This window comes from Oculina patagonica, chromosome 12 (genome assembly GCF_052425735.1).
Source record: "Oculina patagonica isolate OP01 chromosome 12, crgOcupat, whole genome shotgun sequence".
Classification (NCBI taxonomy): Eukaryota; Metazoa; Cnidaria; class Anthozoa; order Scleractinia; family Oculinidae; genus Oculina; species Oculina patagonica.
This window is the reverse complement of record NC_135769.1, coordinates 28,065,861-28,084,790: the sequence shown is the minus strand read 5'-3', so window position 1 is coordinate 28,084,790 and position 18,930 is coordinate 28,065,861. Positions and strand designations below refer to the sequence as shown.

The following is an 18,930-nucleotide window of genomic DNA, read 5'->3' as shown; positions in this document are numbered from 1 at the left end:
ATAAATGGGTATCGGCGAATTTACTGCTGGGGGGTAACCCTGCGATGGACTAGCATCCCATCCAGGGGGGAGTAGCAATACTCCTAGTCGCTTAATGCTACGGAAACCGGGATAAGCTCCGGCTGTATGAGCCTCATGGCTCGGACACAGACTTTACCTACCTTACCTATGAATAGAATTACGAAGAATAAACAAAGGTTAAAATTACAAGACATTGTAAACAACAAGTCAAAGGTCTGAAGAAAAATATTGCCTAATTTGTCACCCGAAGGGCAACGATCACATAAAATTTTTAAGTCTAAAAAATAGCTGTTACGTAACTTGACAAGTAAAAAACAAGTAAAAAAATGCGAGGTTTTAAGGTGGTTAGAAAAGTACGATAAAAAAGTCCTTCAGCGTACCAAGGTCTTCTAGTTAGGATTTTGATATGTTGAAGAGCTTTTAATCTAGCTTTCATGATTAAAAATAAAAACGTTACTCTGTATAAAAATGTTAAGAAATGTTCGTAAAAATTTCGTAAAAGTCCCAACGTTTCGGCTAAAACTTCAGCCTTCATCAGGGGAAAGTGACAAGGAATTTGTAAAAAGCACATTCTTATAATATGCAAATCGGAGCTAATTATGTTCTGTCCCTAAAGGCTAAATTTAGAAATTCGTGCGATCGATGCATGCCACCATCGCGGTTTAGTGAATTCCTGCAAGTGTTAATTTCCCAAGCCTCCAAAATACGTCTTTTGTGCCAATTTGTGCTTGTACGTAGGATCTTTGACGATTCCTATGGTGTGGCCAAAATGTGAACAATGTTCCACTAAAGCTGACTTGTGTGAGTGTTTATTTTCAACCGCTTTTTGATGCTCTTTGACTAGGGTGGGAAATTTTCCTTTCGTTTCTCCGATGTAGCTTTTGCACAAACTTGGCAGGGAATTGAATAAATTACGCCACGAGTCTGATCTTTTGGAACTGGATCTTTTGGTTTGGGAAACAAATTGCCGATGGTTTGGTGTGGATTTGAAGCAACTTTGATATTATAATTGCTTAAAATTCGCTTGATCGGTTCCGTAGTACCCTTGACGTACGGGCCCGACGTACGGTAAAATGCAGAAACCTTTTTTGTCATCCGGTGCAGTTGCAGGCGTTTGTTGAGAAGGTCGTTTCGGTTTACTAGCATCAATCACAAAGCGCTTCGGGTAGCCATTCGCCCTGAGTGCCGCGGTCACATGTTTCATTTCATGATTAAAAATAAAAACGTTACTTTGGTATAAAAATGTTAAGAAATGTTCATAAACTTTTCGTAAAAGTCCCAACGTTTCGGCTAAAACTTCAGCCTTCATCAGGGGAAAGTGACAAGGAATTTGTAAAAAGCACGTTCTTATAATATGCAAATCGGAGCTAATTATTTTCTGTCCCTAAAGGCATATGGACCTGTGAGCGGTTTGAAGTTGACTTCCTTTTTGATGAAAAGATGAAAGTCATTACAAGATCTTATGTTTGCAGGCAGGCTGTTAAAAAGTTTTGCTGCTGAGACCTGAAAGGTGTGCTTCTCTATAGGGATAGCTATCTGTAGTGTATCACTTGATCGTAAGTTCCTTTTAGGGTCGTGTATTGGCAGAGGCAAATAGTCGGGCCAGATATTTGTATGTATCGCGCGGTGAGCTCCCCGTCCCTTTCATATGCGAATCCCCCTCCCCCCGGGATTTAATCCTCGAATTATCGAGGATTAGTCGATCGCATCTATAAGTTCCATCCCTAAATTAATCAAACTACAAAAATGGTCGGTGCTGTGCTGTGACGACAAGGAAGCCAAGCCTTTCCGTGCGAATGATGATGCATTAAAATTAAAATTCCTTTTTAATGCAGAAAAATGAGTATAAGTAAACCGATATAGGAAAAGTTTCTAATGGTTTGCCAAAAAAAAGTAGTTATAAATTATTAATGTTGTTTAGCTGCATTTTAACTGATAATCTATTTAACAAAAATTTCCTTGCTCTTTTCTTTTTATTAAATGTCGGAAAAGCGCCAAAATTTTGCGTTTGAATGCACGATTATGTGACAAAATTAAGTGTAGAAACAAAACTAGCGAGAGATTTGCTGTGTAATCCAGTTAGATAAGAGACTTTCTAAACAGGTATGAATTATGGATGATATTTGTCTCTAGAGCTGCCCTCAATTTTATGTTAATCACTATATTAAAGACGGGGAAGGCGTGCATTGGCAATAGGTCATTAGACTTAAGTTCCGTGTTCCTTGCGGAAGAAAGATACAAAAGATACTGATGGCTGGTTTGTGGCTGACTCAGTTGGCCATTGTGGGCCTCAACATTCTCTTGGTAGTCTTATTTGTGGTGGCAAACACAGACTTTTGTGGAAGCGTTTTTGAAACTCAAGTCGGTAAGTAAAACAGGTATACGTTTTTCTCCCTCCCGTTTGTTCAGTCGACTGTTTACATGGATAAAACTTTCATTTTCTTTGTCCTTTTAGACCATGCCTTAGTTGGTCACGTCATGAGCAAGGTTGCTGTTGTTGACGAGTTTGAATGTCATCTAAAATGTCTCGGAAATAACAGTTGCAAATCGTTTAACGTCTATCTTGATGGTAACAATGTAAAACGCATTTGTGAGTTAAGCAACAAAACCCGACAGATGAAGCCAGGTGATTTTAAATGGAAGAAAGGATCTACATACTATGGCTCTGTTCAGGTTAGTTTTAAATCGGATATGCTAGTTCACCATGCTTTACCCTTATTAGGCAACAGCTTTATTCTCGCTTGGTGGAACAAGAGTTAAAGTGTTAGCCTGTTATGGTTATCAAAATTGAACAAAATTTAATGTCTCCTATAACATATTCAACATTTCCAAGTAGACAGGTTACGAAGCCCTGTTTTGATGAGGATCCGGAGCCATGATGCCTGGATGTTTATCTGGTCGAAGACCTGGAGCCTTTTTTAAGGAGGCTCGATGTAGTTTTTTTAGCCGAAGGGTGGTTGTTTTGAAAATTAAAATTATCTAGGAAGCCAATGTTTGATTTTTGCCAAAATACACCATAATGATCAAATATGACCAAATTTTAATTTTTTACTCGTCACTTTGTCACAAAGGTTACCATAGCAACCATTGACGTTTTCTTTTGTTCTCAAACAAGCTTGGTTTTCTCGAAATCTAGACTGACACTTGGTATTCATTTTTTGATATGTTCAAGTACAGTAGATTTACTACCTGTGCTCAAAATTTTAGGAAAATCTGTAAGAGCGTTTTAGAGTAAATCAAGAATGAAGTTTTTGGTATTTTCTTATAATTTCTTACAATCGGCAGTCGATATATTTTAACAAATTAAAGCAAAAAGTCTTTCGCTTTTAGTTAATGGTCTTTGATGGTGTAAGTATTTATATTTCAGTGAGAGAAACTGTGCTCAAATAATACGAAACAATTTTAAGGCGCCTATTTTATATTAAAACGGTGTTTTTCTGAAAATTTCATTCTTGATTTACTTGAAAACGCTCTTACAGATTTTTCTAAAATTTCGTCAACAGTTAGTCAATCTACTAAACTTTAACATATCAAAAAATAAACACCAAGTGTCAGTCTAGATTTCGAGAAAATCAAGCTTGTTTGAGAACAAAAGAAAACGTCAATCGTTGCTATGGTAACCGTTGTGACTAAGTGACGGGTAAAAAATTAAAATTTGGTCATATTTGATCATTATGGTGTATTTTGGCAAAAATCGAACATTGGCTTCCTAGGTAATTTTAATTTTCAAAACAACCACCCTTAGTCTAAAAAAACTACATCGAGCCTCCTTAAGGCCCCTTGGGACTCTAAGCAGGCCAAACAGCCCAGCCAAACAGGGGGACTGACAAGAGCACGAAGTTGCCAGTTCGAACATTTTCTTTCTTCACGAAAGCTTCTCTAATTATTTTGTAATTCCTACTCTGTTCTTGCATGAAAGTGAGTAACTTTGTAAATTTCGCTCGCGCCTTCAACGATGCGCGAAAATAAACCTCCCGCGAAAATAAAAGGCATCAGAGTGGCTGTTTTGACATATCTTTACTAACTTTTCCCAGGTCTCCTGCATCGATGTTTCACGTGAGCGGAATGAACAAACAAAGAGTGGACAGTTTCATACGGGATACAAGGGAAAACAGTTTGAAACACGTGAGTAGTGATAATTAACATGTAGATTATGAGCTCGAGATTTAACAATTTTGACGTTTTAAACTCGCATAACTCGCTTAAGGGGGGACTTAACGTCAATTTGCAGCATTTGCAGCGTCAGATTGCAGCACTCGCATTAGTATCCTAGTAGAGTTCCACCAATTTATGTTGTATCACTTAATTGACCTTCCGCTAAGCAGTTTATGTTAAGATGAGCTATACTCCCTTCTTATAAGCATTGGCGGATTGTGCTCCTAAAAGTAGCATATTATGCTACTAGCAGTGCTCGAAATTTTGCCAGAATTATGCCAGAATTCCCGAATTATGCGCCTGATTTCCGAAATTATGCTCACAAAACGACGCAGATTCTGTACATAGAGGCGCGCAATAACGACACCAAATTATGATGTTTTTCAAATATACTGTTGTTGTAAATTTATTTGTGTTTTATGGCAGTTTGTCTCGGCCGTCAGCTGTCAATACCTGCGTAGCTAAAAAACGCATTGCAACAACATACTACCTAAATTTAATTTATTTCTGTAGAAAATACATTATATTTACTAAATTTTATGAATTTATGCCCCAAAAAGTGCTAACATTTGCTAATTATGCCGTGGCAGTGCTCGTTTAAAAAATTATGGTTCTTTGCTCCAATTATGCCAAAGATCACGCTAGCACGATCCGCCAAGGCCTACCTGCTAATGGGAGCTAAAGTAGCATAGAAAATAGGCATGACCTGATCTTTAATGTTTTAGACATTATTGGGGGCGCAAGACTAGAATGCTAAATTAGCTAATCTTTTTATAAGTAGTTTACATCTGATTGTTATCCCCCAACTGAAATGCAGCTTTTTATTGGACGAGAACGTAGTAAATTACTGGCTTGGCGCGCGTCAAAACTGTATAACTGTATAAGACGAACATAACTCACTAACTCACTAGGGCGACAACAGCTTGAACCTTGGACTTGCACGTGATCAGGACAAGCGACTCAAACCGCGGTATTCATGAACGCGAAACAATACCGTAAAAATTCCGGTTTTAAGCCCTGGGCTTATACAACTTCGTAAGCTTAAGCTTATAAGCGGAGGGGCTTATATTGGGGAGGGCTTATAAGCGGAATAAAAAAAACGTTTCGAAACGAGCCACGGGAGTGTTGATCGAATTACTTTTTTAGGTTAAAAACGCATAATAAAGCAACATTTATACCTGTTCAGTACTGTCATCCGGCAGAGGGGGGCTTATATCCGGGGGGGGGCTTATAATCTGATGTATTTTTCCGGTTTATAAGCGGGGGGCTTATAACCGGAATTTTACGGTATTCGAAGTTGTGAAAAAAGCTGAGTTTTTAATTCATTGTTTTGTTCTTACTCTGGAGTCAACAGTTGAAATATGAAAAATTAATTGTACGCGCAAAAAATTTCTCAAAGAAGAATATATCCTTATGCAAATTCGAAAGCTCAATGTATTGCTCAGTGTTAACAATTTCAGTCAACAAATTGATGTCGTTAGGTCTGCATTGAAGTCTAGTGGCCTGTCATCCCGGTGTTTTACTTCTGTTTAATTTCTGCAGCGTGACGCGGCTAGAAGTATTTTTACCCCCCCCCCCCCCCCCCGGATGGAATGCTAGTCCATCGCAGGGTTACCCCCAACATTTGTGTTCTCTACAAGTTTCAGAAAGATGAAATAACGACTTTTCATTGAAATAATCCTATGTCGGATTAACAGGTGACCCAGGCCCTAGGTTGCTCGCGTCGTCTCTAGTTTCCTGTCCCGGTAACTGGACGCGGTTCAACGACAGCTGTTACTTGGCGAGTAGCTTAAACATGACTTGGCTCCAGGCCCACCGACTTGAGTTTCACGCTTCCACAAAAGTCTGTGTTTGCCACCGTGACCACAAATAAGACTACCAGGAGAAGGTTGAGACTCACAATGGCCAGTTATATCAACCACAAACCAGTCATTGCTGCGATCTGCTTACTCAGTTCTTCTGCAAGGAGTGGTTCTTTCCTACCTCAGTATTACAATTTCGCGATTTTTTCTATTCTTTAATATGTAGCTTTGACCTCAGAACTGTAACAACATAATTAATATGATCGTCATCGTAAAAAACAGAAAACAAAACAAGTTATTTCACAGTCTAAATAACCGATAGGTACATCTACGACTGCACAGCAGTGAGATTTAGAAGAACTTAGCAGCAGAGGACAGTTTGTACAGTGAGAGTGATGCAGTGGAAGATAGCTGATGGACGAAATCAAACAAAAATCTCCTAAACATGAAGCTGAGACATGTTGGAATAACTGTAATAAAGCAATAGCTTGAATTTCATTATTTTATTGATATTAAACAGTATTAAACTTCGCGATTTTAATCTTCGCGCGTCTTATATTTCGCGAGTATGAAAAAATAGCGAAAATCGCGAAATTTAGTACTCGCGAAATTAAGTGAGAATAAGGAAGTTTTCGTTCATATCTTAACCCAATCCAGGCCTCCTGCATCGATGCTTCCCGTGAGGGGAATGGAATGTGTGGTCATTGTCATCCGGGATACAAGGGAAAACGATGTGAAACACGTGAGCAGTGAAAATTTGTGTTTTGACATATTTTACGTAGTTTGATAACGTAGATTGAATTTAACTGCAAAGGTGTCCGCCTACTGTACGACGCTAACGGATCTAGAATGATAATTTAAGTGTGAATTTATCAAGTTTTTAAGAAGACCGTTTCAGAATGAAGTTGTTGTCCGATTACAAGAGGAGCCCGCTTAGGGACGACTTAGGATTTGACTGTAATTTTAAATACAATTTTACACCACTTTGTATTCTTTCAGTTTTAGCTCCTCGTTCCTGTAAGGATATCCGGGACTCAGGAGACTCCATAAGAGACGGGGGGTACTGGGTCGACCCTGAGAAGAGTGGAAACCCTTTAAAGGTCTTCTGTGACATGACAACTGACGGAGGATGGAGAATGACAACTCGTTTTTAGCTGGAAAGTGAAACGAGTGGTGTCAAGGTGGCAACATTGGCAAATGGGGCATCCAGAGGGATGAAGATAGGTTGTACAATCACGCTGCTTGGGTCCCTCACTTATATCACTGGCTGTTAACTTCAGATGGCTCAACACAAGATTGCGATGACCATAACGATGGAGTATCTTCTGGTGATTTCTGGAAAGTCTTAATGCGTTAAGCCTTCAGTTGGTACACCGATTACTTATAACCGATCAAAAGTACTTATGCAGCCTTATATACATGCAGCAGTAACAAATTGATCCTTTTCTCAGTGTATTTTGAGAACTTTACGTTTTTAGACAGTAATTACATTTTTCAGAACGTTTGTAAACAACGTTCCACGTAAATACTGCAAATAACAGCACTATTGTCAGTGCCAACATTTCAACGGAAAGAATGCTGATAGGCCTAGCCAGCTCCACGATTAATACGTTCCATCCCTTCAAAAGCCCTTGAAAACTAAGACATTACCGAGGGAGTTACAGCATCTTAGCGGATACCGTTATTATTCGATAAAGCGCCCTGGGCTAGGCTTTTATAGATTGTGCTAGCATAATTTTTGGCATAATTGGAGCTAAAAAGCATAATTTGTGAAACTAACACTGCCACGGCATAATTAGCAATTTTTAGCACTTTTTGGAGCATAAATTCATAAAATGTAGTAAATATGGTGTACTTTCTACAGAAATAAATGAAATTTAGGTAGTTTGTTCTTGCAATGCGTGTTTTAGCTATACAATTGTGATTGTTAAGTCGTTGGAGGCATTTTACAATGAGATGCGAGCAGCTAATTTGGACAGCTGACGGCCGTGATAAACTGCCATAAACACAAATAAATTTACAACAACAGTTTATTTAAAAAACATAATTTGGTGTCGTTATTGCGCACCTCTATGTATAGAATCTACGTCATTTTGTGACCGTAATTTCGGAAATCAGAAGCATAATTTGGGAATTCTGGCATAATTTTTGCATAATTTGGCAAAATTTTGAGCACTGCTAGTAGCATAATATGCCACTTTTAGGAGCACAATCTATAAAAGCCTACCCTGGGCGCTTGTTAAGTTTTTGGACCTTGTGGGTGGGCGCTTATTCGAGGCTGGGCGCTTATTAAATTTTTGGACCTTGTGGCTGGGCGCTTATTCGAGGCTGGGCGCTTATTCGAGGTTGGGCGCTTATTAAATTTTTGGACCTTGGGGGTGGGCGCTTATTACATTTTCACCATTTTTAGCATGTGGTAAGTTTATTGTGCAACAAAACAATGAATAATAATAAAACCTGAAGACGTACCAAAGCAAAACTTTTACTGTTCATTGAAAGTTTTTGTAAAATACTAGGAAGTCTCTTAGTAGTACTAAGTCAATTTTAATCGCAATTTCAATAATAGTCAATATTCCTTTTGTTCACTTCAGGGGGATTTTTGAGGGAGGTGCGGGGTGGGCGGTTATTCGAGGCTGGGCGCTTATTACCTTTTCCTACCTACAGGGTGGGCCCTTTTTCGAGATGGGCGCCTAATCGAATAAATACATATATTTTAAACATGCTGATTTCTCTCTGGCAGAAATTACGGTACTTAGGACAAACAGTTTTGGTCATCGATCATTGTAAATATATAAATATATTTATAAACAAGCTACTTATATACTACTTCTGATGTGTTGTTTTTAGGGCTTTCCACAAGTTGCTCGAGATTTCCCAAAAAGTTGCCCGTGATTTCTCAAAAAGTTGCTCAAAAGTTGCTCCAAAAATCAAAAAAAGTTGCTTCTGATAATAAAAGTTGCTCGAAAGTTGCTCCAAAAAATCCAAAACGCTGCTTCTAATCACGAGAATTTCACTAAATATATGAGAGTAAAATTTCTTAGCAGTTTTATGCAATTTTACAGCAAAAGAAGTATCTAAATAACATATTAAGGGGGAAGTTTATTAAATAACAAGGATTTCTTTAGCTGAGAAATATCGTGAAGATATCAATGACGTCATGTTTGCTGACGAGTTCTGTAATGTTTTAATGCAAAATGAGCAGATAGTTGTAATGTCTTCAGATGTTCTTCGAAAGTCTACGGCAAACTTCGTAAATCTTCGGAAACGCTCGTATTGCCTTTGAACAACACTCGGATAATCTTCGGAGATCTTCGATCTGGAAATTGCTCAAAAAGCAACAAGTTGCTCGAGAGGAAAAAAGTTGCTCGAAGGGGAAAAAGTTGCTCGAATCATGAAAAGTTGCCAAAAAGTTACCGAGCAACTTGTGGAAAGCCCTAGTTGTTTTTATCAGTCACTGAAAAACTAGCACTTACAGATATTCATAATTAAAAACCAAACCTTAGCACGAACGTTATTCTAAACGTTCTATCGTTCTGTATAAATAAGTATTGTATTCTGTTTTGGAAAATTTATCCAATAATGTAGATATTTGTTGTGATTTCTGCAGTTTTTGAGTCTAGCATCAAAAATAGTGACAGAGATTGGTAGATTGTTTGTGAACACCGTTATCTTAAGAATTATGAAACAAGTAGTGTTGTAAACTTAAAACCTTTGTATGGTTTACTGGTAGACTACTAGAACTTTTTTCCTTTAAATAAAGTAATTAAATAAATGTGCTTGTTGTAAAAAGTGTGAAATAGTGACAGGCCCAAACTGACAACTAAACAAGATTATACCCCGACAGAAACAAGCAAGTTTTATTAAAGCTGTCGTGTGTTCTTTAGCTGCTTATCAAGGTTTTGGCTTGTTCATGTTCGTCGACCAGGGAAAAACTACCCAGGATGAGGGGGGCATAGACAAGAAAGTGCAACGGGCGAAAAGAAGAACGTTGTATACTTTCAGCTCCTTTCCCTCGCGCCAATATTTCTGTCCCGTTTTACTGAATTCTATCACTCCGAATACAGTCTTTTATGCCTTTTCTCCTTCCCCAAATAGTAGCATAACCCCCATTTCTGCCTTGCCTATAAAATATTTACTGGGCAAAAAAACTAAAGCCATTGGATTAAAATGGCTACGGGCAAAACTCGTAGACGCAATTATCATTTTAATAATACGGTACATCTCAAACAATTCGTTGACACAAAGTTTGACCAGCAAAAGTGAGGGCACTAACCGCTGACAAGATCAAATGTAGGCGCTCATATGCCTGTTTGTTCACGTGACCCATACAAAAAAGCTGCAATACGAATAACTCCTCCCCGAGTCCACTAGGACTCCTCGGAAACAAAAGTCGTTAATTAAACAGGAGGAAAATGCAAAAAATTCCATTTGCGAACAAATATTTCATTTAAATTCAAATTTGTATTCCCCCCCCCCCCCCCCTGCGTTATACCATGAGACATGTGAACAGCTGAATTAATTTAAACTCGTCTGATCTTAGCAATTTTTTTTTTTATCACCACGAATTTTGGAAATTTCGATTTGAAATTTATTCCTATCATGATTCAATTCAACAAGCGCTGTCAGAGGTTAGTCTCGAGTCGTTATCCTCGCTTTCCCATCGCCGCGGGGAGCATGGGTTTCGCGCAAAAAATTATTTAAAGTGAGCATCACACAGCTGACTTCTGCGAGATAATTTGCACGTGCCGTGTTATTTACTGCAAGAATACATTTCACTGTTCGCAGGCTTTCAGGTGGCGTCACGGCACACGAAGCTTGTTATGGACGGCAGATTTTTTAATCATAAAACGAATTTCGGAAAGATAGTAAAGAATTTTTTTAGTGACTTCAATGTTTAAGATGCAAATAAGCGGAAATTTAAAAAGTACTCAAAATAACGTTCTTTTTCTTTGTGAGATAACTTGCACGTGCTGTGTTATTTACTGCAGAAATGTTCTGGAAATTGCTCAAAAAGCAACAAGTTGCTCGAGAGGAAAAAAGTTGCTCGAAGGGGAAAAAGTTGCTCGAATCATGAAAAGTTGCCAAAAAGTTACCGAGCAACTTGTGGAAAGCCCTAGTTGTTTTTATCAGTCACTGAAAAACTAGCACTTACAGATATTCATAATTAAAAACCAAACCTTAGCACGAACGTTATTCTAAACGTTCTATCGTTCTGTATAAATAAGTATTGTATTCTGTTTTGGAAAATTTATCCAATAATGTAGATATTTGTTGTGATTTCTGCAGTTTTTGAGTCTAGCATCAAAAATAGTGACAGAGATTGGTAGATTGTTTGTGAACACCGTTATCTTAAGAATTATGAAACAAGTAGTGTTGTAAACTTAAAACCTTTGTATGGTTTACTGGTAGACTACTAGAACTTTTTTCCTTTAAATAAAGTAATTAAATAAATGTGCTTGTTGTAAAAAGTGTGAAATAGTGACAGGCCCAAACTGACAACTAAACAAGATTATACCCCGACAGAAACAAGCAAGTTTTATTAAAGCTGTCGTGTGTTCTTTAGCTGCTTATCAAGGTTTTGGCTTGTTCATGTTCGTCGACCAGGGAAAAACTACCCAGGATGAGGGGGGCATAGACAAGAAAGTGCAACGGGCGAAAAGAAGAACGTTGTATACTTTCAGCTCCTTTCCCTCGCGCCAATATTTCTGTCCCGTTTTACTGAATTCTATCACTCCGAATACAGTCTTTTATGCCTTTTCTCCTTCCCCAAATAGTAGCATAACCCCCATTTCTGCCTTGCCTATAAAATATTTACTGGGCAAAAAAACTAAAGCCATTGGATTAAAATGGCTACGGGCAAAACTCGTAGACGCAATTATCATTTTAATAATACGGTACATCTCAAACAATTCGTTGACACAAAGTTTGACCAGCAAAAGTGAGGGCACTAACCGCTGACAAGATCAAATGTAGGCGCTCATATGCCTGTTTGTTCACGTGACCCATACAAAAAAGCTGCAATACGAATAACTCCTCCCCGAGTCCACTAGGACTCCTCGGAAACAAAAGTCGTTAATTAAACAGGAGGAAAATGCAAAAAATTCCATTTGCGAACAAATATTTCATTTAAATTCAAATTTGTATTCCCCCCCCCCCCCCCCCCCCCCTGCGTTATACCATGAGACATGTGAACAGCTGAATTAATTTAAACTCGTCTGATCTTAGCAATTTTTTTTTTTATCACCACGAATTTTGGAAATTTCGATTTGAAATTTATTCCTATCATGATTCAATTCAACAAGCGCTGTCAGAGGTTAGTCTCGAGTCGTTATCCTCGCTTTCCCATCGCCGCGGGGAGCATGGGTTTCGCGCAAAAAATTATTTAAAGTGAGCATCACACAGCTGACTTCTGCGAGATAATTTGCACGTGCCGTGTTATTTACTGCAAGAATACATTTCACTGTTCGCAGGCTTTCAGGTGGCGTCACGGCACACGAAGCTTGTTATGGACGGCAGATTTTTTAATCATAAAACGAATTTCGGAAAGATAGTAAAGAATTTTTTTAGTGACTTCAATGTTTAAGATGCAAATAAGCGGAAATTTAAAAAGTACTCAAAATAACGTTCTTTTTCTTTGTGAGATAACTTGCACGTGCTGTGTTATTTACTGCAGAAATGTTCTGGAAATTGCTCAAAAAGCAACAAGTTGCTCGAGAGGAAAAAAGTTGCTCGAAGGGGAAAAAGTTGCTCGAATCATGAAAAGTTGCCAAAAAGTTACCGAGCAACTTGTGGAAAGCCCTAGTTGTTTTTATCAGTCACTGAAAAACTAGCACTTACAGATATTCATAATTAAAAACCAAACCTTAGCACGAACGTTATTCTAAACGTTCTATCGTTCTGTATAAATAAGTATTGTATTCTGTTTTGGAAAATTTATCCAATAATGTAGATATTTGTTGTGATTTCTGCAGTTTTTGAGTCTAGCATCAAAAATAGTGACAGAGATTGGTAGATTGTTTGTGAACACCGTTATCTTAAGAATTATGAAACAAGTAGTGTTGTAAACTTAAAACCTTTGTATGGTTTACTGGTAGACTACTAGAACTTTTTTCCTTTAAATAAAGTAATTAAATAAATGTGCTTGTTGTAAAAAGTGTGAAATAGTGACAGGCCCAAACTGACAACTAAACAAGATTATACCCCGACAGAAACAAGCAAGTTTTATTAAAGCTGTCGTGTGTTCTTTAGCTGCTTATCAAGGTTTTGGCTTGTTCATGTTCGTCGACCAGGGAAAAACTACCCAGGATGAGGGGGGCATAGACAAGAAAGTGCAACGGGCGAAAAGAAGAACGTTGTATACTTTCAGCTCCTTTCCCTCGCGCCAATATTTCTGTCCCGTTTTACTGAATTCTATCACTCCGAATACAGTCTTTTATGCCTTTTCTCCTTCCCCAAATAGTAGCATAACCCCCATTTCTGCCTTGCCTATAAAATATTTACTGGGCAAAAAAACTAAAGCCATTGGATTAAAATGGCTACGGGCAAAACTCGTAGACGCAATTATCATTTTAATAATACGGTACATCTCAAACAATTCGTTGACACAAAGTTTGACCAGCAAAAGTGAGGGCACTAACCGCTGACAAGATCAAATGTAGGCGCTCATATGCCTGTTTGTTCACGTGACCCATACAAAAAAGCTGCAATACGAATAACTCCTCCCCGAGTCCACTAGGACTCCTCGGAAACAAAAGTCGTTAATTAAACAGGAGGAAAATGCAAAAAATTCCATTTGCGAACAAATATTTCATTTAAATTCAAATTTGTATTCCCCCCCCCCCCCCCCCCCCTGCGTTATACCATGAGACATGTGAACAGCTGAATTAATTTAAACTCGTCTGATCTTAGCAATTTTTTTTTTTATCACCACGAATTTTGGAAATTTCGATTTGAAATTTATTCCTATCATGATTCAATTCAACAAGCGCTGTCAGAGGTTAGTCTCGAGTCGTTATCCTCGCTTTCCCATCGCCGCGGGGAGCATGGGTTTCGCGCAAAAAATTATTTAAAGTGAGCATCACACAGCTGACTTCTGCGAGATAATTTGCACGTGCCGTGTTATTTACTGCAAGAATACATTTCACTGTTCGCAGGCTTTCAGGTGGCGTCACGGCACACGAAGCTTGTTATGGACGGCAGATTTTTTAATCATAAAACGAATTTCGGAAAGATAGTAAAGAATTTTTTTAGTGACTTCAATGTTTAAGATGCAAATAAGCGGAAATTTAAAAAGTACTCAAAATAACGTTCTTTTTCTTTGTGAGATAACTTGCACGTGCTGTGTTATTTACTGCAGAAATGTTTTACTGTTAACGGACAAAATTACCAGAAAAGGCGCACGAAATATTGCCAGGTGTAAAACAAATTCATTATTAAACAAAACCGCAGACTTTTAGGTGGCGTGTCAGAGCACACGAAGCTTGTTATGGACGGCAGATTTTTTATTTATAAAACAAATTCGGAAAAATAGTAAAGGATGTTCTCTAGTGACTTCAATCAGGTTTAGGATGCAAATACGAAATTTAAAAAGTACTGGACAAAATTACCTCACAAGGCGCACGAAAGGTTGCCAGGTGATTGCTACTCATTAAGAACAAAACCGCAGGCTTCCAGATGGCGTGATAAAGCACACGAAGCTTGATAGAGAAGGCAGATTTTTTTTATTTGTCGCTATGAAAATGAATTCGTAAAAAAATAGTTAAGGATGTTTTCTAGTGACTTCAATATTTAGGATGCAAAGACGAAATTTCAAAAGTACTTCAAAAATCTTTCTTTTAAGTTCGAACTTTTTGTATCTCAAAAAAGATACTTTTAAAATTTATGCTAAGAAATTTTAACTGTCAAAAAAGACAAATATTAAACCAATATGATGTCATTAGCGAACGATTAAATTTCGTGACTATAAAACAAGTCGATTTTGGTAGGGTTTGTCAGTATAGCGCAGTGCGTGCCAAATAATAGCCAAGTTCTTAACACTTTCAGATTGATCAAATTGTCCAGCCTTTTAAAGATAAGCCAAAATCATATTTTTATTCCATCGAAAGTTAGTTTGGTCAAAGCTAAACCTAAAATACTTCGGCCCGTCTTACCTGAAAAACGGTAAAAATCTCTGAACAACAAATGGCTGGTTTGTGGCTGACTCAGTTGGCCATTGTGACTCTCAACCTTCTCCTGGTAATCTTATTTGTGGTGGCAAACACAGACTTTTGTGGAAGCGTTTTTGAAACTCAAGTTGGTAAGTGAGCATGTGCAAACTCAGCTGCAAAGATCTGCGTTCTTTTTGTCAGACTTGACTTTCTTTGTATCACTCAAATTTTTACCTTCTATGAACTTGTAGATCACGTCTTAGTTGGTCACGTCATGAGCACGGCTGTTGATGTTGACGAGTTTGAATGTCATCTAAAATGCCTCGGAAACAACAGTTGCAAGTCGTTCAATGTTCATCTCGATGGCAACAATGCACAACGAGGCTTTTGCGAGCTAAACAACAAAACCCGACTGATGAAGCCAGGACATTTCAAATGGAAGAAAGGATCTACATACTATGGCTCTGTTCAGGTCAGTAAGTTCTTAGTTTAACGAACATTTCCTAACTCAGGCAAGGTTTGCTTTTTTTTCTCAGGCATGTTTGCTTTTTTACCAACTATGTTGATGAAACAAGGGAAGATTGCAAGAGAGATTTTTATTGTAACATAAAGTCATGCAGACAGGCGGGAAAAAATAAGCAAGCTTAATAGTATTTCTTTGATGCGTGTAGTAATCAAATTTATAGAACAGCCAGATACTCCAGTTTTTGTACTCCAGTTTTTTATATGACCCAACCCAGGTCTCCTGTATGGATGTTTCGCGTGAACCGCGGAATGAACAAACAAAGAATGGGCAGTGTCATCCGGGATACAAGGGAAAACGGTGTGAAACACGTGAGTATGGAAAATTTAATGTAGATCTCTGGGTTATCAGTCAAACGCCATTTAATTAAGCGGACACTCTTTGGAAGGAAAGTGTTCGTTTTTGCGATTAAATGACTAATTCTCGGGTTTTGAAGGTCAGCATTCTGCAGTATTATATAGTTCAAAATATAGGGCTCAGTTACGTTAGATTCTCAGTTTTTTTCACTAAATTGTCAGAGTCACATGCAAGGGCCCGCTTCATAGGCGTACGAGGCGGGGGGGCGAGGGGGGCTGCAGCCCCCCCCAGTGCCAAAAGTTTTCGGGCAAAACGCTAAGAATTCGGGCAACAAGCCAGAGAAAAATAGAAAATAAGCAGACAAATCTCAAAATTACAATCAAAACGAATTATATCAACAAAAAAAAATATTGGAAATATACCGAACTTTGTGGTTTAAAAGTCCAAATTTCTCGTTAATCTGCTTTCGGTTCCACTTGCAAATTACTATAATCGTATTCGATTTTCTCGCAAATTCTGCACGATTCAGCTGCAATCAGCTTTTCCATAATTTGAGCGTTTGCGAGCGGTGGACCCAAAAACAAAGCTGCGATACGGTTACAAATGTAAGGAAGCTAATGCTTTTGACTTAAATAAGCTCAAAACTTTCAACAATATGTTTAAACCCGTTCATCTTCTAAATGTTTCACGCATTTTAAATAACTTTCAAGTGGGGGAAAAACAATGTAAATTGCCTCCCAAAAATACTTTTATTTTTGCTGAAATAAAGTAAATAAATAAAAATTTCCGAAGAAAAAGGATTCAGTGCATTGACGTCTTTGGGCAACGTCACGAGATTAATTTAACGCAGGTTCTGTTGTCCATTTCGTATGCCTGTTTATTCGGCTTTCAACCCATGCCATTTTTTTTTCGGGCAACAAGGTCTCCGACCCCCCAGGTCCGAAGGTGCCCGTACGCCTATGGCCCGCTTAATTAAGAGCCTGTGTCTTTTAAAGTTCTAGTTAACTCCCCAATACTTGATAACACGGACCGTTGTTTTTTTAGCACGCCCTGCTCGTTCTTGTAAGGACATCCGGGACTCAGGAGATTCCAAAGGGAACGGCGAGTACTGGATCGATCCTGAGAAAAGTGGAAACCTTTTAAAGGTCTTCTGTGACATGACAACTGACGGAGGTAACGTAACTTTTGCCAGATTTCGTATTGTCTTCTTTAAAAAATTATGTATTTTACTTCATTTTTGTGTTTGGCGTTCCCTGCTACTGCAAGCAATTCTTTAATTTTACTGCGGCTCTCTCTTTCAATAAGTTTTTTTTTTTGTTTTATCAACCTGCCATTTGCTATTTTATCTGATTCAGGAGGCTGGGTTCTTGCCTCCAACCTTGTGATTGACAACTCATCCCACCTGCCACAGCTGTCAATTGAGCCGTCATACCGTGGAATCAGCAACTATCACAACAACAAGACGTTTCTGACGAAGAGTGCCATGAATGAGCTGAGAACACACTTGCCTTTCACTCAACTGAGATTCCACTGCAGTAAACAACAGGGACGTACCTTCCACGTGACCACGGTAGCTAACAGCACTGGTGAGGCTGTAGTCCAGTACTTCAGCGGTCAGACGGACGTGCAGCCTGACGCCTGTGGCTCGTTTGTCAGAATGGAGAATGACAACTCGAGATTAGCAGGAGTTTGCGATGAGTGGGGAAGAGAAAATCATTTGTACAAAGTTGGAAAATGGGGTCATGATGGCAAGGATTTCGATCAAACTAGATTATACATTTATCCCGCTTTTAGGTTAAACTTATTTCACTGGAGAGTTTCTTCAGATGGCGCACGACTCTGCGATGACGCAGGTGGCGGATTATCTTCTGGTGACTTTTGGAAAGTCTTTGTTCGTTAAAAAACTGAGACAATTATTACTCATTACCGCTTCAATTTTATGACTGAAAAAAAAATTAATTGTGATTGACTAAGTACAGGCAAATGTATTATTAACGCAGCCATATAATAAATGAGTTATAGTAAGGAAGCATAAGCAAATAAGGATTTCCAATACTTGCGATTTTTTAAAATCTTTTAAATTGCACTCGGTCAAAAGCTTGTGCAAATGTGAGAGAATTTCGGATGTCACATGTGGTGTAATTCTTTAAATGCTCTCGCGCTCACACGACAGTGACATAGGGCAAATAGGTAAAACAACTAATTTGGCAGAATATTTAGAAGAGCGCTGAGCTGTTCTAGACGAAATTTTTGACGGAAAAGAAATTTGCAAATAATAGTGTGCTGTCCTCTATGCTGGTATTGTAAAACGTCTGTAGACCAACAAGTTTTCTTCAAAAGAAGGTCAAAAACTATTAAAAGAGAAAGCGTAAAGGTACATTTGTTTGTACGAAATCAGGCAAAGAATAGAAAATAGAGGATATTACACGGCGGCGCGAAGATATGAATTTTATTTTCGAGTGGTAAAGCAATATTTTACGAATGAGCGCAGCGAATGAGTAAAATATTGCTTTTACCACGAGAAAATAAAATTCATATCTTCAAGCCACCGTGTAATTTTCTTTTTATATAGACAAAAATAATGCATGAAGTAAAAGTTAAAACATTTTTATTAATCAAATGGTTGAACACGAGCGACGGCTAAATATAAGCTTAACAATTGAGCAAATTGCCAAACTGAAAGGCAAAATTTCGCGAACGGAAGCTTTCAGAAGATGTATAACGTAAATGAAAAATACAGTCTGTTTATTAGCTTTTATCAATGTCACTGACAATAAATAATTTGCCGTTTTGAAATCTGTTTCTGCTTAAACTCACCGCTTTTCTGATTTCTGATCGCGAAGTCTTCAGCAGTTCGGCAGTTGGAATTTCTTGATTTTCCCTCCCTTCGTCTGACTCTCCACAAGCAAGAAGCTCTTTTAAATAATCTCAAGGCATATGAAGTTTTCTTCTTCGTGTTAGCATTTTCCTGCTCCTCAGTAAAAGA

At 38.2% G+C, this 18,930-nt stretch overlaps 1 protein-coding gene across 1 annotated transcript; it reads left to right on the top strand.

The window, feature by feature from the left end:
- The first annotated feature begins 2,207 nt into the window (after positions 1-2,207).
- On the top strand, positions 2,208-18,582 carry LOC144633532 (uncharacterized). The gene is made up of 11 exons (XM_078492380.1): positions 2,208-2,386; positions 2,477-2,694; positions 4,056-4,146; positions 5,874-6,019; positions 6,636-6,720; positions 6,978-7,124; positions 15,145-15,273; positions 15,376-15,596; positions 15,865-15,982; positions 16,992-17,117; positions 17,300-18,582. The coding sequence occupies exons 1-11, from the start codon at positions 2,272-2,274 to the stop codon at positions 17,842-17,844; spliced, it is 1,941 nt and encodes a 646-aa protein (XP_078348506.1). The 5' UTR covers positions 2,208-2,271; the 3' UTR covers positions 17,845-18,582.
- The last annotated feature ends 348 nt before the right edge of the window (positions 18,583-18,930 follow it).